Source organism: Pteronotus mesoamericanus, unplaced genomic scaffold, assembly GCF_021234165.1.
Source record: "Pteronotus mesoamericanus isolate MK-2021 breed Mesoamerican mustached bat unplaced genomic scaffold, CSHL_Meso_final contig_169, whole genome shotgun sequence".
NCBI classification, from domain to species: Eukaryota; Metazoa; Chordata; class Mammalia; order Chiroptera; family Mormoopidae; genus Pteronotus; species Pteronotus mesoamericanus.
This window is the reverse complement of record NW_026555068.1, coordinates 7678508-7706449: the sequence shown is the minus strand read 5'-3', so window position 1 is coordinate 7706449 and position 27942 is coordinate 7678508. Positions and strand designations below refer to the sequence as shown.

Below are 27942 nucleotides of genomic sequence, written 5' to 3'. Positions count from 1 at the left end.
ACTTTGATGAGAATTAGAAACAGTAACGTCGGTGCTTAGTGAACAGCAGGAACTCCTTTTGCAGTCGAGTTTCAGCCTGAAGTGAGAATTCGATATGCGAGGGCAGAAGCAGCTTTCTCTCCACAATGCGAGAGCCTAGCAAGAGCCTATCAGTGCCACCAAGGTGACCATTTCCAGCGCTCAGGATGCAGGTTTCTGGGTAAAATAGTTTAGCATTGAAAGGCTGAGTGAGGACATTCTCCCTCAGGAGATTCTGTGGCTTTGGAATATGTGGGCCCCGCAGAGCCAGTTTTGAATGGGGAAAACTGCCTTCCCTGCACAGGGAGAACTAGATCACAATAGACGTTCACTGATGAGAGAGAAGCCTCAGGCGTGGGATCCATTTGCTTAGAGGCTGGGTTTGTGGGCTCAGGCAGCCCATGCTCCTGGCACCTTGGCCCAGGTTAGAGAGTGTGAACTACATCCAATGACAGTTTTCCATGGAGGTGGGGACAGGGTGCTTCCCTAGCAAGTCCTTATTCTCGTCCATAGGTGGCTGTGATGATAACCTGAGCCAGAAGTGACTTTGATCATCTTTGCAGTTGCCACAGCTCTTCTGTGACAGGGGTGGGGTGGGGTGAGGGGTTAGCGGGGGCAGATTCTCCCTCAGAGCCACTATTGGTCCTTGTTGCAGATTATCTAAAGGCATGCGGAAATGTTCTGAACAGTCCGTACTGCGTGTTCTTGTTTTCATTGAAAAATGTATCTATTTGTATGAGGGGAAAATGCTGGGACAATAAATCAAAATAACAGTAGTTACCTCATGGTAGTGAGGAATTAAGGATCTTTTCTCCTGCCCCCAAGAATAAGCACGTATGTCATTGCTTAGAGAAATCTGCAGACCAAGCGGAGAGGTGGGGGGGAAGGAGGATGGGTGTGCTTAGTGAACAGTGGGAACTCAATAAATGGGCCCCCCCTTTTGCAGTCAAGGTGCAGCCTGAAAATGAGCACTCAATATGCAAGAGCAGAAGCAGCTTTCACTCCATTCTGAGAGCCTCTGGTCCCTGCAGCAGGCCAAGATGGGGTGTGTGTCATAGAGAAAGATGGTCCATCTTCTGGAGGAGAAAGGGCATTGGGACCCCTGGGCACCAGGCAAGGTGGCAGCAGTGGGATCTAGGTGAGAGATTCTCAGAGGGTGAGAAACACACTGGTCACCCCTCTTCCCCAAGGGAAGTTGTTGGGGGAGACAGAGAAATTTTTATTGCACCCAAACTAAACCACAAACGCAAAGCTTTACAAGGTAGTACCATTTTATTTAGTGTTGTAGGAAATTTTAGGCTACTTCTTAAGAACAAAATCAGATATTAAAAACTCCCAAAGTAGCAGAGCAGGAAAAAACTATAATCCAAAAACACTGGGCGATCCTTCCAGAGTCAGAGGGAGAAAGAGGTCAAGTTAGTAGTTCACGTAATAGATACTGAGAAACCACAGAGTTGAGATTGGTGTGAATACTAGATTTCATTCTCCACCTAAGACAATCTTTCAGCCTGGAGGGATTATTAATTAGTAGTTCTAAAAAAGAGAGGAGAGTCAGTTGGGAGAAGGGACCCAGTGAGGAAAGAGCCTGCATAATTTAACATTAAATTGCCTCTGGCCTTCAATATAGCATGTGGCTGAGTGTCCTGGACCTTCCTCCCTCGATGATGCCCTTTTGGGCTCCCACTGTAAGCAAAGCTGGACCCACATACACGCATCCCATTGGTACGTGCATACATGCACACGCCTCTCAGGTCACCAGCTGCTCCACGTGGCAAAGGGCGGCCCTTCTTCTTCATTCTGCTACCCTGATAAGGTTAGCACACAGGAATAAAAGGGAAGGACAGTAGACCTATCAAAGTCCAAGGAATGAGATGATATGAAACCACCAAGCAAAGGGTTGACATTTTTTTCATGCAGCTAACCTCCATCTGAAATTCACTGCAAAGTGTTTGGTATTTAATCTGATGTCCCCCTTAAGTACTGACTGTTCTTTCTGGAAGGAGCTAGGCAAGGCTGAGGAGAGAGCCCCCCTGCTTCGCCAGAGCACAGCTTCAACCCATCCATTACCCATCCATTAGGTTAGCATACACAGCAGCTAGAGGCAAGTCCCAACTCTTGCACAGGTCAGGCACAGGCCTTCGGAAATATGCGCGATATAGGAGTCCGCACTCCAACTCAACAAGCCCTGCTAAAGGCTCAGAGTGGGCTAAGGCTTTTCTTAGATAAATTCACCCCACAAGTAGAGTCCTCAAGGACAGTTATTAACTAGTGACCTTCAGGCTATCTACTTTGAGAAATACAGGAATACTATCAACTGAATTTTTTTTCCCCCAGCAGTGGTAGAAACTAGACACACTTGGAGTACATTGTCCTTCATTCTCCAGAGTTCCCAAGTGGCATTTCAGAGCACAGGAATTCACTCCTCCACTCAGACGTCCCTCTCAAACACTGACCCAGGTACATACCGAGGTCCTAGCAGCAATCTAAACCCACCAGCCCTGCTGAACAGCACAGGTCTCCACGCCAGCTCCTCAAAGGAGAAACCATTCAGAGCACACCTGCCCCCCACTGCACTTGGGTTATCACAGTCAAAACACACTTATGTCAAGTAAAAAACATGTTGCAGAACAAATATATACATGTACATTTTCAGAGTTCAAGTGAATATACAGTTCTCTTTGTAGGTACGTAAATAAGGTTCATAGCACTACAAAAATACAAGTCATCTGAGAAGTTTACAGTGGTCCCCAGTACTGTAGGAAAGAATTAAATAAAATAGTTACAGATAATTAAAAGCTAATTAGATAAATCAAGTTACAGTATCATCCTTCAGATTAAAGTGCTCCAATATAACTAAGGTTGAAGCAAACATGATTTTGAAAGAAATTCTGCTGCCAACAATCTTGCCTCTTAACCTCAATATAACAAGAACATACAAAGAAGAGATTCTCAGTTTAATACTTGCTAGTATTGCCACCCTTGCCCACCCCATTGGCCGGTGATATTCTTTCCCCAGGAAAGAGGTCAAGATCTGATGAGATTCTGTCCCAACCAGGAGAAAAAAATGAGTAATACAGACATCTTCTAATTCCAATATTAGGTTACTAACAGTGGAACTACTTGAAGAACCTGAGCTGGTAGTATTATGAAGAGGGCAAGTGTCCTAATTTTTCTGAAAAATGTGCATTAATCTCTTTTTTAAAATACATCAATCCCAAAATAAGTATCATCTTCTTGCTCTTTACAATTTTATAACAAGGGAGGGAAATGCCAGGAAGAGCTGCCTAGGAAACCGGGGAGCTAAGGCACAGGGGAACAGGGCAGAGGAATCCTACTAAAATCATTCCATACCTGATGGAACTGTTTTAGCAAGCACTTGGGTCACCCAGTCCCTTATCAAGGCACTGACGAGGCCGCCCTAGCCAGCAGGAACCCTGCTACCATGCAAGGAGGGACTTGGACCAACTCCCCCTAACTGAGTACAAAGCGACTCTCTCATTTCCCCCTCGTTCTGATACACTTCTCAGGCGCCCTGTGGACCTACACAGAGCACACTGTAAGGCTAGACAGTAGTGGAAGCTGAGGTTTAGAAAAGGCAACTCATTCAGTATCTATAAGGCACACTCAAAGGCTTTCCCTAAACTCTGCTCTAGTCCAATTAAGACCAAGTCCAAGAAGCCGTGAGGTTGACATGGTACCAAAATTTAGCATCCGCAGCCAAAAAAGCCACGCCTGAGCAACTCAAAAGCCAAGAAAGTATGTGTAACACAGCACCTTCTCATTTCACCCCAAGCATTAATGACTGGGGGATACATATTTTAGAATTTCAATGTCAAGGAAAAGAAACCCCAATGTTAAAATATATTAATACCCCTGGCACCATGTGAATCTCTGGGCCAGGATCAGATCTTATGACCATGTCTTTGGTCAGGGCATAAAGTATTTACAACATAAGGCACAGTGGCATTTAAAAATAAAACCCTGGGAATGTACAGTAGGAGATTCATTGTAATAATTAACCGGGCTTCAAGTGGTAGAACTGACTCTTGCCAGAAGACATGCAAGGGAGGTGGCGACTTGGAGCCTGTATGCTGGTTATCAGGTACACAGAGTCCTTGACCTCAGGAGGAGGTGGAAGCAAACACAGAGAAAATCTGTGTTGTACACGGGCCATTCACATCTTTCCTGCCTTCTTGCCCACCTGAGCCGGAACTCGGAGGATGTTGGGGGTTTCTTCCATGACCCTGACTAGCAGATTGTCGATGTAGTCCTCCAGCTCGCGAACCTGGAATTCTTTCTTGCTTATCGTTTCTTTCTGTTTGAGGACCAACTGGATCAGCTCATCGTGGGTGAGCTGTGCATAAGCAAAAGCTGGGTCCGAGGGGGTGTATTTCTTTGGAGAGGAAAAAAGGGGAAGACAAAAGAGATAAAGTCAGCAAAGAAGTTAAATATCTAAAGGAAACACAAAAGAGGGGTTTCAGGGACCATAAACTGAGGCTCAGGAGGTTGGGGTTCAGGGAGGTACAACGTGCTCTCAGAGCTGGATGAACAAGAAACCACTGCTACACAAGTGAACGGACAAACTTCGAAGATGGAGTGACACCTGAACTAGACTTTGGAGATGAATTTACAAGTAATTTCCTCCCCAAATAACAGGATTTTGTTTTTAATTATAAAAGGAATATTTTGCTCATCATTGGAAATCTCACATACAGAAGAGGGAAGAAATTATTACCTATAACTCTAACACGTAACATTTGCATCTCTTTCTTATTTTCCCTTGGTTTCTTTATGGTATGTTTCACAACTTTAACTTCATACAGGATATAGTTTTATAGCTTTTTAAACTTATTATTTTGTGAGTCTTTCCCCATCATTAAATTTTAGTAAAAATTGCTCTCATAATGGATGCTTAAAATTCCATCATCTCTCTTGCTGGGTATTTAGGTTGTTTTCAATTTTCATAATTATATAACATTTTAATTAAAATTTATTAACATAAATCTTTGGTTATATCTCCAAACACTTCCTTAAGATAAATGCATAGAAGTAAAAAGACATACATTTAAAGTATTTCATACAAACTGTCTAACAGCTATTCTATTTAGACTCTGTAACCCGAAGAGGAAAGTATGTAGGACTTTGAAATCATTAGAAGATTCCAGGAATGTGATGACTTTTAAAATCATAAAACAATTCAGCATTACAGAAAGTGAGCAATGGCCATGAATAGGAAGAGATGCAAAGAAAATACCCATTAATTCAGGAAGCAACAGTGCCCATTGTCACATATTTCCTCCCAGGGTTTTTACATTGGATTTTTTTTCCCAGCACAGTTGTAATAATAATGATGTACATTCAAATTGTGTCCAACTTTTCTCATGTGACAGATGATTTTTGGATATAGTTGGCTGTATTATTTTTAAATGGAAGTGTCAAAGCCACCTGAGTAAATAATATACCCCTAGTTATAAATCATCTATAACAGATGGAGGCCCTAAGAAAAATACCTTCCCCGCAATCCACTGTAGTAATGATTCGGCTAACTTTTCATAACTTTACGCAATTTCTTCCTCTAACCTCTATCATACTTTGCAACATTTCAAAGAGCAATTCTTTTTATAAGTATTGTTTATGCCTTAGCGCAAACCATCTATTACATGGCGAGCCAGCAGCAGTCTCCAGGAAACTTCCCGAGTATTTACTCTGAGTATTTACTAGGTATGGTCCAGGACCAAGGGTTTTGCTGAAGGCAGGCGGAGGGGCAGCAGCGGGGCTTACAAATCATGAGCAAACCAAACAGCAGTTGCCTTCATTATGAGTAAGTTATTCTCTAGTCAGGACCAGGAGATAAGCCCCCGAACAAACAAGCTTTGAAGAGTAAATAAAATGGCAGCCAAGTGTCCTTCTGGCCCACTTCCTGAAAGCTAGGTGTTGTTTTCCTCAGAGCCAAGCTGCGCTCCACAGTAAAAGAAAGAGCATGGGTGGCCACTAAATAACTTCAGTTTTCATCAATTTTATGCTGTTATTTTGCCCAAATTCCTGGTAAATATTGTTAACTCCAGAAAAACAAATGCTGCCTCTCCTACACAACCACAGAACCCAGCCAAGCTGAGCTGCTCGAGTTACAGCACATTTTTAGGCAAGGGCTAACACGCAGTAGGTGCATAGCTCTCTGGCTGCAGCTGGTAATTTTGAGACAAGGCAAGCTGGCTAGAAGATGCTAACTAACTTCTTTTTTGCCACAATTCATTATTGCTACTCAACCTCTTTACCTGAAACTCAGATCGCCAGCTTTTAGTGAAACTTTAGCCCAGCGCCTTAGTGGCAGACATACAGTGCAGTCAGAGGCATTAACAACCAACCAGCATTTTAACAATGCTTGCAGGAGGGAAGGAGACATGAGCAAAAAGCTTTACATTAAAAACACAGAAACTCATTGACGTCCTGGAGACCACGGGACTGTAAAATCTACGACTGAATGAAACTTCGAGATGCCCTTTCTAAAAATAAACTTTCTTTTTACCGATTATGGTCCCCAGTAGTCATTTAGGTAATTCCTCTCCACATATTTCAAAAACAACATATCTTGCCAGTCACCAGTCACTCAGTAAATCATTTTCCTCCAGTCCATGTGACAATGAGTCAAACACCAGCGGTCTGCACCAAGACAGGGATCTAAACCCTTCTGCTTTTAGTACCAGCAAGGGCAGGATGAAGACACTCAAAGCAGAAATCATCTGGGAGGTTGATTTTGTTTTTGTAGCGAGTTTGGTTTTTGTTTTTTGTTTTTTAATGTTAGCCCAAGCTTTTTAAAGAACAGAAACCCTCTAATCCAGCAATACTCTTCCTGGAAATTGAGCTTAAGGAAATAATCTAAAAGGAAGGAAAAAGTTCTATGCAAGAAATTGTTGACTGCAGTGTTGTTAATCTTGCAAAACAGCAAACATATTGTAAAGTTGTATGGCTGAAATTTATATAATGTTATTAACCAATGTTATCTCAATAAATTTAATTTTAAAAACAGAGAACAACCTAAATATCCAATAATAGGGAAATGGTCAAGTGAATATTGGTATAACCATTTCAAGAACAATTAAGTAGCAACGTGCAAAAAAGGTCGGGATGCACTGCTAAGTGAAAAGGAGCTGAAGAGTGTTTCCATGCAGTTGATGCAGCTGGAAATATCATCATTTCGCAACTACCAAGCTCATCAATGGATACTGAAGCCTGTGAATCAAAGTTTGATGAGGAACAGGATATATACATAGTCTGCAGTCAATTCCCCAAGAATTTCTTATTAATTATAAAGGGAAAATTAGCAACTTTACTTTTGAGAACCTGGGTAGACACCACCTAAACTAAGTCATCAGAGGTACTGCTAACGCTGCCCTGGCAGGGTGGCTCAGTTGGTTAGCGTGTCGTCTGGATTTGCCAAGGCTGCAGGTTCAGTCCTCGGTCAGGGCACATATAAGAATCAACCAATGAAGGGAAAAATAAGTGGAACAAGAAACCCATGTCTCTCGCTCTCTCTCAAATCAATAAATAAAAATTTAAAAAAGAATATCAATTGCAGAATCAACACTTCCATGACTGGTACTAACTGATATAATGTGCCTCTTTATACAATACACTGAGAGGGACAAGTTATTTCTATAGTTAATTCTTGCCAAGAATGTATAACCTCAACCAAACCATGAGGAAACACCAGACAAATCCAAACTCAGGCAAATTCTACAAACAACTGATTTACACTCTTCAAAGATGGCAATGTCTTGAAAGACAAAAAAAGCCACAGAACTATTCCAGAGTAAAGAAAGCTAGAAACAACTTAATATAATGAGTGATCCTGGATTGGATCCTGGACTGGAGGGAAAAATTACCCAGAAAGGACATTAATGGGACAAGTGGTCAAACTGAAATATAGATGATAAATGAGAAAAGAGTATCACATTAATGTTAAATTCCTGATTTTGATAACTGACCTGATCTTAGGAATTCCATACTTAAATATTTAGGGGTAAGAGAGGCATGATATAAGCTACTTACTCTCCAATGGTTCAGGAAAAAAAAATTATAAACATAAAAAGAGAGAACAAAGAGCGGGTGGGGAGAATGAAAAAGCAAATCTGCTAAAATGTTAACAATGGTGAATTAGGATGAAAGGTACACAGGACTTCTTTGTACTATTCTTGCAACTGTTTTAAAATTTGAAATTATTTCAGAATAAAGTTACAAAAACATATATCTATGCAATGATTACAACTGTAAGAATTTTATAGCCTTGCCAAAAGATAAGAACGGATACATGAACATAAAAAAATCTCATTTTAATGGGCCTGATTGTACACGACATTTTCTTCTCATTAAAGAGAGGCGCCAATGTCAATTATGTTACGTGAGACACAAAAAAGTCAACAATAACCAAATAACCATAAGGGAAAAGTAATTATTAAGTGGCAAGTGTAGGGGCTTCCAAAGATTGATTAACCAAAGGTACGAGATGTATGGTTAAGTTACTCCTGGTATCACCTACCGCCCAAGGAGATGTATACAATGGTGATTCTAGAGATGGGTTGTTTTTGTTTTAGATCCCTAACTAACATGTCCATTTCTTGGAGCAGACATACCTTCATTATGGCTTCGTTGATCAAGTTCTCACTGATGATAGTGGCAGTTCCCAAGCTGGAGTGAGCAGGCTTGGTGGCTGTTGTGTTCATTGGCTTCACAGGATGAAGTCTAAAGAGAAGGGAGAAAGGATCCTTAGACCTTTCCGTATCCGCAGACTGAGAGACTGCCCATCTCAAAGATGGCAGCCAGCCAGAGAGACAAAGGTGGAGAGTGGCGAGATGCTCTGCTCTCATCTCCGGTCTACCAAACGCCAACGTTCCTGAGGAAATGAAAGCAGTCAGCAGCGGGCAGCCCTAGGCAAGCCAGCAAAGCTCACCCCTCCAGCCAGTTGTCCCGACATTCTCACAAGCCCCTGGTCCTCGTTATCAATGGCAGGGGAACATTAAAGACAATCTCTTATTTTTGGAGGCAACTACAACCTAGGACTCCTCTGCCAGAGCCCTTGCAAAGCCTTCCATTCCTCAGCAGTAAAGAAAGAGTTCAGAACAAACATGCCAGCTTCACACTGGGCAGTGCAAAAAGGAAGCCTTGAAACACTGCTTGGTGCTACCACACAATCTCAGCTGGTTTCCAAGACTAGTAAGATACTTGTCATAGCACATCTCTGCTACTCAAGAGATCCAAATCTGACTGTGCAGAATAATTCCTAAACTATTTTTGAAGACTACTACTACATTCTTGCTACAAACACAGGAGCATCTTGAGGTATTCCCACCACAGGAGATAACCCTTTTAAAACAGGCCCTACCAGCAAAACAGGTAAGCTGCCCCATTCGATCATCTGTGCAGTTGGAAAGCCATAATAACCACCACAGGCAAAAAGCAAAGGGGGTCACTGCTCACGGGTATGAAGACAATGTTCCCCGATGCTCACCTGTGCTTGGCTGACCCAGTTCCAGCTGAGACTGGATGTGTCTCCGAGGGCGAGACCCAGGCCTGAAGAAGCGGCTTCCTCTTGCCAGAATTTTCCACTTTACCAGGGAGGCCCTCTGCTGTTGCTTTTATTTGAGATTCTGCTGTACTGGTGTGGTGAGTGTCAGAGTGTGCAGAGCTCGGGAAAGAGTGTGTGGCAGGAAAGGGCTCAGAAAAGGAGGGGCTGGAGACAGGAGAATCCAGGGCCGGGTCAGGAGGCTGACTTAGCCTCCCATTTCCCATCGGCTCTTCCTCCTCGCCATCGCCAGGGCCTGGCGGCTGTGTATCTAAGCGTGAGCTCCTGCCAAGATATGGCTTATGAATTCCTGAAGCCGTACTCTGCTCTGAAGAAGCCCTAACAGATGCTTCGGGTGCTTTTGACCTGAGGTCGTGAAGGCTGCCTGTGGGCACGGCCAACCCAGCTGCCTCGCCACTCGGAGCCTTCTCAGGATGGGCAGATAACGTGCTCGAAGACGGAGCTCCCACTTCCAGAGTCACCACCTTTGCTGTCTCGCTGCCATCTTCCACCTCATCTACTCTTTCATCATCCGACGCGACCTCAGGGATGGAAGGAAGGCTTAAGTCCAGATCAGCCGTGATTGGAGATTTAACATCTGAGGCAGACTGAAGGTCACTCAGGGGATCGGACAACAGACCATCATGGTCACTGGCTTTGCTCTGATTTTGAGCCATAAGGGTATCATCTTCCTCGGTCCTAAAGAGTGGAATGTCTTTCCCTGGGCTTGGGTCACACACTGGGCCTTCTGAGACACTCTCCTCAAGCGAGAGGAAGGGAAGGCGATCAGCCACGGCACCTGGCACACCGGAATTCAGCAGCCTGGGTTCAGTGACAACTTCCCCCTTGGAGTCTTCTGCATGGGGCTGCTCAGCAGGCTCTCTGTCAGACACGTTGCCGGCGGCAGCCCCTTCACACCTCAGCCCCTGGGCGTTACTGCTATCCTCTTCAACCAGTCCAGGGGACTTCTCCACCTCCTCTTCCATAAAGAGCTGCTCAGAAAATGACACATGCTTCTTGGTTTTTTTCCTGCCCTCATCAACATTCAGCCCCATCTCTTCATGTCTCAGACTCACGGAGTCAAGTGAGGGGACCGATTCTCCCATCTGAAGGGGAGGCACTGTTGGTTTGATTGCAGAAGTCATTCTGCCGTCCCTAACTTTGTTCTTCTCAAAAGACCCAGACTGACTCTCCGAGTCTGTGTGTCGCCCCGTGGGAGGCTTCCCAGCTGGGCTTTTCATCCTGCCACTTCTCACCGAAAGGGCAACTGTTACTTCTCGGGCCCTGTCCGATGAAGGGATATAGTCTTGTGTCGTGGAGGGAAATCTCAGAAGTTCTTCTTGTTGCCCCATTTCAGGCTGTGTCAAGAGAGGCTTTTCTAAACCACCATCACTTGTCTTCTTCTCCGTGTCTATCTCACTGGTCTCCCCCCCGGGAGACTCTCCTGTCCCTTCACACACTGGAATGGGGGGCTGTTTGGAAAGTGGTCCCAAGGCACAAGAAACAGTATTTGGAACTTGTGTTAAATTCTCCTTTTGCAACTCTGCTTTATGGAGCAAAGGCAGTCCTTCAGAACCAGCCTGGCCCTCGTTGGAGGAAGGCCAGCTTTGAATAGGAGTTGATGTGGAAATGGGAGCTGCTAGCGGAGGTGAGAGAGCGGAGAAGACAGAAGGAGATTCGGAGGACTGTGACTCTGACCCATGCCCCAGTGGGGAAGGGACAGGTGTCTGACCAGAATGGGAAGGGAGAGCAGAAAGCAAGGGAGGAGAGTTAGGGGAAGAAGGAAGCCTGGCTGTGGGCTGAACCTCCGGAGACACTTCCAGTCTGCAAAAAGGACAAGACAAAATCTGCAGGTCAGTCGCAGATGCTGCATGAGAGGCAGAAAACATGTAAAAATACAGTCATTCAAGGGGAAGAACTTATTGTTATACTTGGGGCAGTATCTTAATAAGCTAAAAAAGGAACAGAACACTACTTAATATACAAAGGGGACACTTTTAGCACCAGGCACACCTGCAACACAGTGGGCTTTGCAACAGAAGCAGAAAGACCCAGGTAAAGCGGCAGCCTACAGTTTCTTCTGGTGATACATAAAAGCATCTCAAAGGTTCAAAGCAGTCAAAGATGCACCATAAGAAACATGCACAGATTTTGAAGAGCAACAGTCTCTGTGTGCCTGTGTGTATCTGTGTGTGTCCGTGTGAAGTAAAAGCAAGCAGATTCTCAAAAACAAGTCTATCCCACCCTAGACTACAGAAACACTGTGAGGGAATGTGAGTCATGCTGAAAAGCAGAAACCCCTGAGGCTCACGCAGGCTCTTACAACAAGATGCAGATTAAACACACAGAGAACTGTCACATGCACACTCCAGAACAGGCCAAGGGTCTCTGATGACAGCAAACCAGTGCCACAGTGCAAGGAAAGATAACATCAGCCTCCACAGGAGACGTGTGAAGAGCTCAAACACAGGTCCTGCACACCCCACAACAGAAACCTGGCATTCCCAGTGTGCACCCCTCGGGATCTGCTACACCCCGTGGCTTTCCCCGGGGTCTGACGATCGCGCGAGAAGAGCCAAGACTCACCGAGGCTTCACGGCTTTGGTCTGGGGAGCCCTGGCAGAGGTAGCAGGTGGTGTCGGTTCAGACTTGGGCCCTGGGTCGGCTTCTGGTTCTGTGATCGGCACCTCTTCAAAGGGGTTCAGGGACTTTCCCCGTCCAGAGATAATGGCCACTGTATCCGCCTCGAGTCTCTTCACAAGGCCTTCAGCAGGCCCTGGCCCGTCCTCCCCAGGCGTGACTTCCTTCTCCTTCCCCGTAGGGGCAGCAGGGCTTTCGCCTTCACTGCTCTTCACCACGTCCTTCTTTCCCGTCACCAGAGAGAGCAGAGAGGGCTTCTTGTTCTCCTGCTTCTTGCTCTCTTTGGTTTCTTTCATAGCCTCTGGTTTCGCTGGAGCTGTGTTTTCCCGAATGTCCCCACTGACTGGAAGCCAGGAGGACGGCAGGGTCATGGATTTCGGAGAGTTCTTTGTGGAAGACTCTGAAAGCCGCTTGTCAGAAGACACTGCACTCCCTTCCCCAGGTTCCTTCCAAGACCGGGGAGCCAGGTTTTCTGTAGATGAGAACAAATGCTTCTTCCTGAAGCCCTGCGGGGACGGGGAAGAAGAAGAGGTACTGTCCTTGGTCTCACTCTTGCCTTCCGGCTGCTCCACATAAACATGATTCCCATTGATACAGACATTCGAGCGGGAAAGGGAGTCGTTCTTAGACCGCAGGCCGCCGAGAAAGGAGAGCCCTTCCTTCTTGGGCAGGGTGAAGTTGATCTGGTTCAGTTGCTTAGGATCTGCACTTACTGTTCTCTTGTGAGACATGACTGTGGGAAGAAAGGCAAAGAAAACAGGAAATAAGAAGTTAAATGAGTGGTTCAAAACTGGGAGGAAGGGGTGGAATTTGTCCATGTCTGAATACCTTTTTGGTTGTCACAACTATGTGGGGGGGTGCTACTGGCATCTAGCATGTAGAGGCCAGGGATGCTCCCAAAGATCACACATACATGGGACAGCCCTCCACAACAAAGAATTATCTGGCCCAAACTATGAGCAGTGCTAAAGCTGAGGAACCCTGCCTTTAACCAACGAAAAGAGCTGCACTCTTGGTAGAGTAGCAGGATCTGGCCAACAGTAGAAATTAGACCTTTGAAATTGCTGTTCAAATTACACAGTTAATTCAGAGTTCAGGGATGTATACCATGAGGTTTAAGTCCAATAATAGGAGTTCAATAAATACCTGATGAATTAATGAAGTATCGGTGATATTCCACAGTTTCGCCTTTAATATTAAAAAAAAAAAAAACACAACAAAAACCAACCGTGGATGCACTCATTCTGTTAGTTCCAGAAGCTTGTGCTAATGCACATCCGTTACAGAGAGAGGCATTTTGGAACAGGCATTTATACGCTCCTAGGGACCAGAGGGCGGCAAAGGAGAGAAGGCTTCCCAGGCGAGATAATCCATCACCATCGCCACCGCCATCACCATCATAACCAATCACCATCATCGCCACCACCATCATTTCAGTAACTGAGAAGCTGAGCTACAATCTTTAAGATGTGTTCTTTTTTCTCTCAGCCACATAAATTAAGCTGAGGGAGAGAAGACAAGTAAGAAAGAGGTGGACACTCACCGTCCGAGGCAGAGGAGGGCTCGTCCTCGTTGTCTTCCCCCCACCGGGACTGGAAGTCCCCTGGACGGAGCAGCACTTTGTCTGACTTTGACGTAGGCAGGACAGACATGGACTGGGAAAGCGGTGTTTTCTGCAAATTAGACTTGGAAAACAAGGTCTTAATCTTTGACTTCTTTTTCTTGTCTTTCAAAGGCGACTCATCATCACTGTCGACTGAGGGCGACATGCTAGAGACAATGGCGGAAGCGGTATCTGATGCACTATCCTTATTCTTCCCCTTCATCTTGTCCTTCAGTTTCCCAAATGGATTTCGAGACTTGTCTTTCACAGAAAGGTCAAACATGCTAGCAGTCATGTTGTTTCTCATAAATTGGATGTCAACCTCAATTTCTCCTCGCTCTTTCTCCTTCTTTCCTGGTTTGGATTTCAAGGTGTACCACCTACGAAGAGAAAGGCTGAGAGGTTACCTTAGAACTGAAGACTCTAAAACAACATTCACAATCCCCACTAACTGTCCTTTCCTCTCTGTAATTACGAAACTCTTACACAAACACATTCTTATGTTTTCTTCTTTGGGGAATAAAGGGTGGGGTCGGGGATAAAGAAAGAACTTGTAGTTTTATTTTTGAGACACCATCCACTAGGTAAAGATAGGATTTGATTCTCTACTTGGCATATCATCATCTAATATCTTAATTTAATAGCATTATGTCCAAAAAAGATAAACATTCCATCAAATCATATTCTATGACTGGTATTTTCCTTCAATAGGGTAGACATACAAAGATCCTACACAAATAGTTAAGGAGGTAGAATGCAAATTTACAAGTACATCTCAGAGAAAAGCAAGAGTTTGTAGAAAGGTCCCTGCCAGGGAGTAATGGAAAATATAAGACCGAATAAAAATATATATGGGTTCTATTTATCTGAGGCAACTAGAGTAGTCAAATTCATAGAGACAGAATGGGGAATGGTGGTCACCAAGAGTTGGAGGAATGAGTGAAAGGGAGAGTTAGTGTTGAACAGGGACACAGTGTGAGTTGGGAAAATAAAAGTTTTGGAGATGAATGGCGGTGATGGTTGCACAACAATGTGAATGTGCTTAATACCACAAAACTGTACACCTAAAAATGGTGAACGTGGTAAATTCTGTTATGTACGTGTAGCTGTTTACCACAGTTTTTTTTTTTTTTTTTTTTAAAGAAAAATTGAGAGGAGGCATTCTTCCCTAGCTTAATAATCAGGAAAGAAAAGGAGGGAGTGTTTCAAACATTACTCAAGTATTTCCCTTGGTCATTTGCAAACTACTTCCAGAAATGGCAAATGATGTATCACTTCAACTCCAATGAAAGACAAACTTCAGAAAAAGGAGCTCTCCCCTTGGCACTTTCCAGCTGGTGAAACTGCAAGAATGTGAGTAGCGTCCATGACAGAACAAACAGCCCCAAGCGCATGACCTCCTGACAGCCAGCCCAAGCGCCACCTTCACCAACTGAGAATCCACAATCTGACCTTCTTTTCAGTGGCCTATTTAAGAGCCAAGGGCCGTAGGCTTTAAGGAAATGATGGTTTTGCCCACACAAGCACAATTTCCTCTTTCACCTTCAGCCTGTCTTGCTTGCAGGGCAGATCACTGCCCCCACTATTTCAGCTCAGCCTACACTTGAAGGAAGGAAGCAGAGGGAAGCAGAAATCTAACACTTACTTAAATAGCACCTACAGCATCCCTGGCATTGCGCACACTGAGAAACATCCTCATTTAAGTCTCACAGGAATGACATCTTGCCCTGGCTGGTGGGGCTCAGTGGACTGTGCACCGGCCCACAGACCAAAGGGTCACTGGTTTGATTCCCAGCCAGGGCACATGCCTGGGTTGCAGGCCAGGTCCCCAGAGGGAGGTGCCTTAGAGGCAATCACACATTGCTGTTTCCCCTCCCTCTTTTTCTCCCTTTCTTCCCCCCTCTAAAAATAAATAAAATCTTTAAAAAAAAAGAAAAAAGAATAACATTTCTTTATCTCTAAAACAGAATATTATACCCATTCTACAGATAAAGAGATGGAGGCTTGTAAGTGAGGTAACTGGTACAAGGTCTTACAGCTGTAAGGGGCACAAGTGGGTTGTGGGTCAGCTCTGCACCCCAGAGCTCCCGCTTGTCCCATACACCAAGGCTCCCGCTTTGCACCCTCTCCTAACTTATCTTCGTGGGCCACCTTCTGCAACACACAGAAAGGAAGGCTCATCTTTAAACTCTTTTTGAGGAAAGTTTCCACTTCTAATGTAAACTTCCCAAGATAAAAGTAGAAAGGGGGAAAACTCCCCCTAGCTTGCCATCGGTCATGAATCATAAGCTTTCATAAAGTCCAGTGTACAGAGCCATCAAGGAGAACCTAACCTGCATTATCAAAATACAGCCAAGATCTCAGAAAATGCTGTGAGCTATGATTTTGGACCTTGAGGAGAAACCCTGGTGTTTGCAGTTTTTGAAACCACAATCCACATCTGGAGAGCGAGAGGGGGGTGGTCCTGACAGACAGCCTGGCCCCTGTGGCCCTGTGCCTTTCAGGACACTTTCCAGGGCCCGGGCTGGAATAGTTTGCATATTTCTGACTTATATATTGAGAGGATTATTTGTATTTTTCTCTTCTGACAGTCATGTGCTAAACGGTAGCCTTGGTGATGAAGGGGAGCAAACTTCCGTAAATACCAATTGGAGGCACCTTGAAAAGGGGAAGCTGCTGAAAGCTGAACGTGAGGGCACAGATGACCCCAGCAGCCACAGGCCGAGAGCTTCACCTTTCCACCCTGGGTGTGAGAAGACAGGACAGACCTGCAAAGAACACTTGACAGTTCTCGGGACCGGGTCCACCCTTCCAAAAATATCGGTGCCAAAGTCTGTTTATTTTGAACCAAGCTCCGACCAACTCTAGAATCTTCCCTGAGGGCCCATTACTACCTGATGCACAGGTTCAATCCCCAGGTGCTAAAGTGGGATTTGTTTTGGAAATTTCCAACACCATCAGGAGATGTGAATAGGCACTTCACCAGCTGGTCCTGTCTGCTTATTTTTACAAACAAACCAAACACCGAGTAGCCAAGAACCGCCACAGGACTATTTAAGAAGGTAAAAAGCAGACAGAATCATAGGCAAGTAAGCATCCCAAGCGAATGCATAGAATTTTTTAAAAACCTGTGCTGGGTTTATTAGTATCTACCATGATGAAGTAACCACTGGAGCTAAAGCCAACCCTGTGCTGGGTTTATCAAAGCTAGAGAGGAAGGCGGGAATTGTTTCTTCTACTATCAATATCATCCAAGGGATACTGGACACAAGAATAATTTGATAACAACAATGAAACCCATGATCCATAGATCACCTTACGGAATCCCAAACCAGAACATGTAACTGGGTTTTAATATTTAAAACATCAATTCAATTTTAAGTGTTCCTCTTTGTGTTGTTTTTTTTTTAAAGATTGTATTACCTTATTTTTAGAGAGAAGGGGAGGGAGGGACAAAGAGAGGGAGAGAAGCATCAATGTGAGAAACACGTGTTGGTTGCCTCTCCTACGCACCCTGACTGGGAATGCACCGGCAGCGCGGGCCTGTGCCCGGACCGGGAATCAAACTGGCAACCTTTGCTTTGTGGAGCGATGCCCAACCAACTGAGCCACACGGGTCAGGGCTCATTTGCTTTTAAGTTCACTTAATTCCAGCCCCTTGCAGAAGTAGTTTATAAATAATAAAGCATGGCCACACAGCGGTGATGTGAGCATGGGCGTGCTCAGCATTACCTTTTACAGAGGCCCAGAAAGCTTACATTATCTCAGAAATCAGGGCTGGGCTCCTAGTCCAAAGGGCAGAGAATAGGAAGAAAGCCATCATCCCAATGTAGCAAGTTTATTTTTAAACCTCTTTCTGGAAAAACCCTGCAACCCACCAAAAAATATCAAATGATTCCTTCTATTAGCAAACAATGATTTTTACTTATAATTAAAACTCAGTTCTTCAAAAATTAAAAGGATCTCTGAATACATTGGAAGTCACGGACACCTTATATAATCCATATTTTTAAGGAATAGCAGGCACAGGGTAAAAAGTCGTATCATGCAGAGTCTTCAGTCTTCCTACCCCTCATGCCCTTCAGCGGAGTGGTGGTCTTGGGAAAAACAAACAAAAATGCAGAGCGTCCAAACAGGCTGCTCTCCTGTGTTTTGTTTTGTTTTGTTTTGTTTTGTTTTGTTTGGGAGGGGGGGCGGAATTGGGTATATTTGGTCAAACACAAGACAAGGCAACAGCTAAAACCAGAAAATTTCACTTAAGTCTTCTACACTTTCCAAAAGAAGCCTTATTCAGAGCAGTAGGGAATGTAAATCAGAATGAACTAGGTCGAGGGAGGAAAAGAGGCAGGACACAGCACACAGGACCCCCCACCCCGTCGCCCCCGGTGGCCGGTTGGGGAGCTAACTGCGCAGGTCTGCATTGTGAAGTCTCCTGGGCCTTGAGACAGTCATTTTGAGAGCAGCTAAAGCCATCCAACCGTGCCCAATTCTTCGGGCTGATTTGCCTCAGACCGTGGAGTTTCACAAACACACGGAAAGCGGGTCCCGGGGGCCTTCCGTCGGAATGCGGCAGGGCAAGGGCAGCAGCGCGGCTCTGGCTCTGGGGAGGGAGGAGCGCAGATGGGGTTACACGTGTAAAGGGATGCCTGGTATGTCTCAAAAGTAATCTTTCTGCAGATGAAGTAAGCATGTTTTTCCTTCAAAACATTCCTGAGGGCGGACTCGTACAGAGAAATGATAGCTCCAAAGATTCAGTTCAAATACTTTTATGTGCCAGGCACTGAAAACACCAAAGGAAGAGGCCAGATTCTGCCCTAAAAAGCTTAACTCCTGGGGGTAGGGGCTGGGGGTGGGGCAGAGAGTGAGCTTACAGATACTGTTCACAAAGTGCTTGTGGTATTGGCACAAGGGCTGCCTTTTCTAACTTTGGAGCATGAGAAATTAGACATGGAAAGAATCTATAGTTTCTTCACAGATGAGAACTCTCGCACACAAACACGGTTGGTTCACAGCTAACTTAAACCCTAAGGGGCTATAAGAACCACCTACTTAGGAATCCAGCAAAATGAACTAATACTGTATCTCGCATTGGACACAAAAAGGCAAGGCAAAGGAAGACCACAGTTCTACGAGTTAGTTCAACATTTTAACGTGTTTCTTTAACTTCAAGGGAGCTTCATCTACGCGTCCAGCTGGGACCCACGGGTCAGTGGTGGGCTGCCTGTTTCCCTTCCCCTGCAAAATCTCACCCATGACTTGTAGCATGCGTCATCCACACCATGACCAAGCATCACGATGAGCATCATGACCCAGGGGATTATGGCCTCAGGCCAGGGAAGAAGCAGGGAGAGCAGAACAGCATCTGACGTCGTGTTTTGAGACAGAGGACACATTCATCTTTCTTAGATGAAGAAATTTTAAAAAGCAATTCTGTCTTCCCTAGGAAATAAAAATAAGGCTGAAACTCATGTGGGGTTATAGCAGCTGAGGACGTCTATAAGGGCTTTGAAAAGGAGTGATAGGTCAAATGTCCCAACTCTCTTCTTGGGAGCCCAGAAGCAATGCATAGCAAACAGGGACAGAAATGTTTATGACCTATAAAACATTCGTGGTGTGTACCTTCCAGAAGCTAAGTAGTTTAACCAGTTCTGTCATTGACCAAGGTGGCTGGTCATCGTTACCTAACTCTGAATATGGGATTACCGCCCAGCCAAGCTGAGCTGCCCAGGACGACCTTCCCCTCTGCCCACTATCAACTGCTTGGAAGGACTCGTGGGAAATCACTACAGCAGCAAATAGATCATTTTTTACCTTCATTGTAGCCATTCCAGCAGTAACAAAAGTCTATCTGTAGCCAAACTCAATCCTAAAAGTTGGTAAGTGACATAGTACAGGAGAGGTAACAGAAAAAGCAGGTTGAAAAATATTTTTTTGGTCCTTTCTATATTATTTGCTCTATAGGAATTGTTAGAAAGTAATCAAAACAGATTATAGAAACATTTAAAAATTTTTTTTAAAAAATTGACTCACTCTCATACCAATCCAACCATTACCTTTTAATGTATTTTCTTGAAGCCCTTTTCCTGTACATTTTAACAATCACTAGCTGATAGGGTAGAGGCAAGTTACATAACCTCTTTGTGGCTTGGGCTCCTTCTCTGAAACAGGGTTAAAAGCGCCTACCTCATGAGGATGTTATGAAGATTAAATGGCTTCATATATGTAAAGTACTTAAAACAGTGCCTGGTATTAATAAGCACTCGATGAGTGTTAGCTATAATTATTACTTAGTTGTAACCAAAGTACACATGCAATATTATTTGCAACTTGTTATATATATACTTCATTGTCTTGCAGGCTACACACCCATCATTTCTAATGACTATATGACATTCTGTGAAGTGCATATATACCACAGTTTACCCATTCAGATAGCTCTCAAAAGGGAATTTAAGATATCTACAGTTCTGATTGACCAGGCATCCAAACATCCATTAAATACAAATAACAACAGTTTGCATTTGAAGGGAGTAAGAAAAGGCTCAATTACAAAATTAGTTTGTATTATACAATTTCCAACATTAAAAAGCATACAGGAATTTTTTAAATAACACATTCAGTGTATATTTTTTGTAACTTACTGAAAGTTTTAATTAATGGTCCTCAGGGTTTCTACATAGGCAGGAGAGACATGAGACAGAGGGCTTCCAAACTATTTCAGAGATATAGATATAGAGGGCTTCCAAGATGGCATAATTGGCTGAAGTACAAGGCTCAAGGTGTGTTTTCTAAGTTGAAAGCAATACTAAACTTGTAGGTAAAGACTAAAGGGAATGGCAAGCAATAGCATTTCAAGATTCTCTGAGGATTAGAAAAATTAACACACTTGTAATCATGTGAGTCCACCCCTGCAATCATTTGCTGACCAATTTTTTTACTTGATCGTATCTCAAAAAGCCACAAATGTTAATATTCTACCATCAGATCAGGTATCTCGCCTCTAGCCCACATGTAAATGCCACTGGCGTGTATTCGATGTGGTCTGCAGAAGAACAGTCTCATGGCAACCGTGGGGTCCTTTATCACTTCATGCAGAGATTTTAAGGATGGAACAGGAAAATGCAATGTTTGGGTTCACCATCTTTTGACCAGGACAAAAAGAAACAAACTTCAGCATGACAGACATCAAAAAATATTCACCCTACTCTCCACTCCACAAACAGATTCACACACTCCTTTCTGTGAGAGTGCCTGGCAAGGAGGCAGAGCATTTATGATTTATCTTATAATCAAGGTAAGTCCCCAGGAGGAGGAGGGCGGAGAAAAAAAAACCCCACACCAAGAGCAATCCTGTTTTCACAACCAATGATTAATGAAAATGAAAAGTTCCATTGGGGTAAAAGGAAAACCCCGCAGGACTGGTGCTGTGGCAGGCAACACCCTCGAAGAAATATCCCAGGGCCCGGCCTACCGCTGGTCTCCGCACACAGGACACCATTCTTCATGATCACAAGAGGCCTTTTCAGACTAGACTTTCTGGAAGCCTTAATTGTTCTACCTAGGTTAGCCATGTCCGTTTTAATAAAAGAGTACTTATTTTAAAGAGTCGAGCGTGCAGAGCAGCCACACCTCTAGAAACATTTTTCTGGGGATTTCTTCTAAATGCTTTCCTTCTACTCCATTCAGAGGCCAGCATTCAGGAAAAGACACTTAATTACCACTGCCTTTTCTCGCTCAACAAGCACATTCCTAAATGGGTCCCTTGGGGGCACCCTGGAGACTAACACATGATTTTTTTCCCCCCTTAGCAGATTATCTACAGACTTCCCCCTGAAGGAAAGGAATTTCTTTTCTCATTAGTGACTAAAAGTGGCCCCTTTGCCAAATACATCATTAGCCACCAAGCTGCTTCTTCACTTTTCAGAATGGGTACAAACTAGAAAACTGAAAAAGCAGAGCGTTGACCTCACACGCTAGTCTTCACTTCAATGGACTAAATGTAAGATTTAACAGTTCTCCACATCCATTCAGGCAAAGGACTGCCTGCCCGCGCCTAAGGAACCGCAAAGACACATGCGCACACGTGCACACACAGGCCCTCACTCTCAGAGGCCATGAGCTCCACTTTGGGTCACACAGAAAAACAAGGCCAAAGTAGTCCCCAACCAAGGGAGAAGCAGGTAAAAGGCAGGCCTGGTCTCCTCCTGGGCCACGTGGGGCAGAAGATCTGACCCAGGCCACCTTAAGGGAAGTAGAACACACTTGCCAAGTATTTCCCAAGAAAAATAATCCTGGCAGCAGGCTTACTTTCTTCAGACGCCAGTTCTAGGGTCTGACTGTTGATTTTGCTGGAATTCAAAGGCCTGAGAATTTAGATACCTAGACCAGACCCAGAAACAAAGGCCACCCAGGGAACTGCTCTGAGGTGAAGATAAAGCCTAAAAATGGCTCCTATCACTCTCTCCACTTGGGTTAGGGTTTCCTAATCCTTCTGGAGCTAAATCAGAGCTAATGTCCCTCCAAAAGTATGGAGTGAGAAGCACGGTTTTCTAGGACAAATGGCAATTAAAACTTAAGTATTTTAATAGATATCTAAGAGTATTATTAAAGGAAGGAAGAGTGATATCAGCAAATATGTTTGAGTTGATGACAGTTTAATCAGTACATGTATTGCTTTTAAGGTAACTTCAACATTTTTTAGTTAATAGCTACAATTAAAATGACGGATACTATTTATAAAAACCTTCCTGCTGATAGTAGTTGTAGAAATACAATAGAAGTCTTTGTAACCAAAAGGAAGTTTAAGCAAAAAGAAAAAGGCACAGGGCTCTCATACACTTCCATTCCCTAATGTGAAAAACATTTAAATGATTGACTTACTTGCCTCCAGAGTTTTATTTTCCATGTATGGGTTTACTTTTTTTAATTTACATATTATTTTTCCTTTTCTTAATCCTATATTCCTTGAAGCAGTGACTTTATCAGCTGTGTTGGAACGCACCAGTAAAACTACATCGGCTTTGCTCTTACAAAACAAAGACTTGGCCTGTATTAAAACCGTAAATACTTGAAGACACACATATACACACCCTAGTTTTAATAGTGTTTCCTATTAATGCACTCCAGCAGCAGACTCAACTCACCTCACAGGTGTCACTGCCCAAAACTGTCTTTGTGATGGTGACCTCACCCTATCCCAGTGACTGTTGGGAAAAGAAAGCAGCCACCACTTCCTGGTTCATTTTCAACAGCAAGCTCTCCTTATTTTATTTGCTCATTCTTATCACTCCCTCTCACCCGCCCCCAGTCACATCCAATCCATCACAAGCTAAGCGACCTGAGCCTCAAGGGTATTTCTGAAACCCATCCACCTCTGTCCATCTCCACAGCCATCGTCCTAGTCCAAGCCACCAGCGTTGGCCACCTGGATTACTGCGGTGCCCTCCCCCCATTTTGTTTGCTGGGTTCCAAGCTAGGCCTGCTTCAAAGCCATTTGCCACCCAACAGCCACTGTGATTTTTGACAAAGTGGTTTACACCACCACTTTGCTTTTAATACTAGGTGGCTTCCCACTGTTCTTGAATAAAGCCCTGGCTTCCTCTTCAGCCTCAACCTACACAATCTCTCTAGCTACTTCAGGACCTTTGCACAAACGATATCCCTCTTTCCCATCGGCCCTCCCTCCTCTACTTGTCACTAGAAAAAACGCCTCCTTATTCTTCAGGTCTTTGCCTCAGAGAGGCTATCTGCAATCTTCTTTAAATCATGTCCTTCCCACTCTTTTCTCTTATGATAGCCTGTTCTCTTCCTACACAGTACTTACCATAATACATGATTACTTATTTACGTGTTCGTTTGTTTAACGTCTATACCCTCCACCACCACCACCAACTGCCCAAGGCTCTGAGCTTCCTTAAAGCAGGAATCATATCTGTTCTGGTCATTGTTGTTTACAATGTATACCCAGTACCTGGCACATAGTTGGTATTAAAAAATATTTATGAAAAGTAGGGATAAACTTTAAGGACAAGGGCAGCAAAGCAGTTAGAATTTTCCCCATGCTAACTGAATGTCTTACAAGTAAAATTATAATCAAATAATGAAAACACACCACGGAACGTCTTTAATAGCACCAGAAAAATGACTCTGAGGCACATCCGCCTTCTTAGTCATTTCGCTCCATTACCATAAGCAGATTAGCGTTTATCCCTCAGTTGACAGAGAATTCTCTTGGGCATTGAGATATCAGTTTCCTGCACTGGAGTGGGAAGGGACTATAGCTGGGTGAGAGGTAGGAGGGTTTCCAGTAAGGCCCAATGTTATCTTTAAGGGGAATCCCAAGAAAGGAAACCTTACCAGTGTTGCTCAAATTTTCCAATCTATTACAAAAAAACTTAAGAGTATGCTTAGGAAACCTAAAGGTATAAGCACACATACGGACTGTTTATATTTTGTGAATTATACATCTCTTAAGTCATTTCCCTGCATCCAACTCTCCCAGGAAAACAACTCTCTAGTCCTTATTTCTTTTTAATAACCCAAATTTCCTTTGACAACTTATGACAGCACCCTTCTACACTTACAGTTCTTCAAAACAGTTAACCTTTATTAGTACCCAAATCCTTTCATATACAACCAAATTCCCTCTTAAATCCTAAAGAGGTATAGGAAAATGACTTTCCACCATTCACTCACTCTCTTCATATCTGGAAGACTATTCCGGGATTAAGAGGAACAGTCTAGCTATACAACAGCCTTCCAGTCAGCAGCCTGAGTGAATAATTTGAATCTATCTTCAACAGATAATTTCCCCAAATTTTGTTGCTCTTAGTATCCTAAAAAGTGTTTTTTTAATCAGTCTAGAATCCAAACCACAGGAGACTAGAGAACTGAGCAGAGAACACTACCAGTTAGTCACCTGATTCTGTCTCTCAGATACAAGTCCGTTTTATGACCATGAGACTTAACTGGTCCCCATCTAACCAAGGCCCGGCTGAGACCCCAGGTCTCAATAGATACGTACAAGTACAGAACCAACTCATTTCTATTTCTTCTTAAGTAAAGGAGCTGTGCACTATTAAATGTATATTTATTAGATGTATAGATATTAAATGTATATACATTTATTAATGTATAGATATTAAATGTATCCTATCCTATATGGCAGCCCATTTGGTGTTTTAAAAATGTGTGTCATCACACTAAAATCAAGGTCCACAAAACCTGAGTCATTCTAAAAAGCATATTCTCTTGACTCCAAAGATAAGATAGATGAGAGCTTATCAAAATAACAAATGCAAACGTTAGCACAGTCAGCTCTAAAAGCCTTGGGTTTCAGCTTCTCAACCTATGATGAAAGTCCTACTCTACAGCAGCAATCTTCTTTGCTAGAGATGAACACACACACATACACAAACCAATAGACCAAGATTTGAGTTTTCGTTTTGTTTCTGGTTCTTAGTGTCTAAGGTGGAGTCAAACCATTAATAACTAGTCCAAATTACTTCCTAGCCCAACCAATTTCTGTTAAAATTCCACCTCTCATTCTCCAAATCCCAGCTATCTTGAGGGCCCATGTGATGTATCCCGGCATCAGACAATTTGTTTAACCGGGTTCCCCCAGCACCTTGGAAAGTCCCAGGAAGTGATAGATGGAAAGCTTGTAGTTTCACCTCCTACTAAAGAAGCAAAGAAGGCTTCGTCTGCAGTTATTTAAAAAAAAAAAAAAGTATCGACTAAGCACCATTTTCCTACAAGCTGATATTGTGACTAAGTGGTAATCAACTCATATAATAGAGACAGGAGTGACCATCTAGGTTTAGGATTACATTGGAGAGGATGAAAATGAAGATGCAAAGACTAAACCCTTCCTGAAATAGGGAGCTTAGGGAGGTTTTCATTCCTCACAAAACAGTAACAGAACTTTTTAAATCTATGCACAGGCCCCATTAATCCAGGAACCCAGAAACAGCATACAAACATTAATTAAGTCAGGCAACAAGCTCCAGGCATAAATAGGGAAACGGGTGTTGACGGACCAAGCAGCCTGAAGCCCAGCAATGAGTCAGGACCACAGTGAGCCCCCGACCCTGGAATCTGGAGCCCCCATCTCTGGCAGGGAGATGCACTCTATCCTTCACGGGAATAAAATGTTCCCCTAAGAAACAGATGGTAGAGACAGATGATAATATCCACACATTTTGGGTTGGGACCGACCAAAGGACTGCTAATGGCACCCAGTTGGAGCTGGAAAGCAAGCCAACCCAAGGTCCCAAACATCATTTAATAAAATGAAAAAGAGCATAGCTTCAGCCCCTCCTTAGCAAAGACACTGCTCACCTTATGGCTTGTAAGTTGATGCCATGGAGATACCCCATCCATCCGCACCTCAAGGCTCTCTGTTTTTATCTGATTTGAGTTCAGAAATGCCTATTCATCTTGGCCAGATAAGCGAATCAGGTATTCTATTTGCAAGCATGCACATTGAAACTGGACCCACCCTACAGAAAAAGGAGTCTGGTAACTTCAAACCCTCTAGCTTTTCCTGTCTCCTTCACAAGGGAAAGTTAAAATATGTTTCTATCTAAAACACAAAATGTGAATCATAAACTGTAGGGGCCAGGTGGTAACATGATTGACTTGCATATGTAACGTCCAGCAAGTAGTCAAGTAAGCTAAGCGAGGTATAGGTTTTGGTATACTAGATGAGCATAATCATATTCCATTATAAACACGTGGGAAAGAGAACAAATAACTGGGTAAAATCTTGGAGTGAACTGGGTTTTGCCCAGCTTTCCCTGCAGGAGATACCCTGGACTGGGAGCTACAGGTGAACAGCCATCTAGTGGAGCAAGGCTGGGACAGAACTTGACAAACTCCAAAGAAAAACAACGCCTATCTCCCTGCTGAGCTTAGCCAAGGGCAGACCCCAGCTCCCGCCATCACTGGGAAATTCAAACTAATTTGGAGCCCAGGTAAACAGGGTTAATATTTTTCGGTCTAAAGGTTAAGATGAAACTGTTCTAGCATTCTTTGGGGAGGAACGGGGGGAAGGGAGGGACAAATTCTCTTCACCAATCCCTGAGGCCGTGGTGAGGTAGGGGTAGGAGATAGCCATCACCCGGCAACCTGCACTCCCCCATTCCCGGCCTTCTCCTCCACCCACCCCACGCTGTAATACCCCTGCTCCGTCCCTGGATGAGGCTCTGAAGTCAGGGGGTGTCGGTGGGTTTCACTCCTCCAGTTAATCCTCTCTGAGCCCTGGACCAGTACAATAAAATACCTACGAGGCTTTCCACATAATTAATACATATATCAAATATACACACTACCCACACTAATAGCAGGAACTTTCAGCCCACATGTATTTTCAGTTCATCAAAAATTCATGAAGTGCTTACTAAATTCCAGGCGCTGAGCGAGGTCCTGCAGATTGAAAATGGCCCCAGGTACCCCTCCCAGCTTTCAGAGCCCACATTCCAGGAGAGCTGGGCAGGGACAGCCGAAGAACTTGAAGCTAGGTGAAAATACTACTATCGCTCCAGGGATCCCTCTTGAACTGTCTCTCTCTGTCCATCCCCTGGAGACACAGCAGCGCCTTGGCGACCTGATCACTCTAAATGGATCTAAGCGCCCAGGCCACCCCGCACTGCCCGCGCCTCAGCTTCTGGTCCTCTCCCGCGGCCCGCACTTACTGCGTCTTCCTGCGGCCCTGGTTTTGATGCAGCTCCCGCAGGTCGACCTCGGCGCGGCCCAGGAACTTGTCGAGGCCGAGCAGCGCGCGGTGCAGCACGGTCAGTTGCAGGGTGGCGGCAGCAGCGGGCCCAGCCCCGGCGGACATCAGCGGCGGCAGCTCGAAGGTGGCCTCCTCCCGCCACACCGGCGCGCCCAGGCTGCGCTCAGACACCGAGGTGGCGTACTTCTCCTTGCCCACCTGGATCACGGCGTACGCATCGCTAGTGCCCCCAGGGCCCTTAGCCCGCAGGCCCCGCGCCTGCAGCACCGTCACCTGCACGTGTGTTGGGGACCACACGGTTCCCGGGCCCCGGCCCGCTGAAGCCGCCAGGGACATGGTGACAGCTCTGTGCGCGGATCGAGAGCGAGAAGATCGCCGCGATCCGCG

At 44.4% G+C, this 27942-nt stretch overlaps 1 protein-coding gene across 2 annotated transcripts; it reads right to left on the bottom strand.

Moving 5' to 3' along the window:
• Positions 1–1281: 1281 nt before the first annotated feature.
• Positions 1282–27942, bottom strand: RAB11FIP1 (RAB11 family interacting protein 1). 2 transcript variants are annotated; one of them, XM_054566031.1, is made up of 6 exons: positions 27515–27942; positions 13761–14200; positions 12164–12950; positions 9524–11401; positions 8649–8757; positions 1282–4411 (listed from the first exon to the last, which is right to left on the bottom strand). In XM_054566031.1, exons 1-6 carry the CDS (start codon positions 27889–27891, stop codon positions 4193–4195), a joined length of 3810 nt encoding a protein of 1269 aa, XP_054422006.1. In that variant the 5' UTR covers positions 27892–27942; the 3' UTR covers positions 1282–4192. The 2 variants fall into 2 exon arrangements, with proteins under 2 accessions (XP_054422006.1, XP_054422007.1); XM_054566032.1 differs by lacking the exon at positions 9524–11401.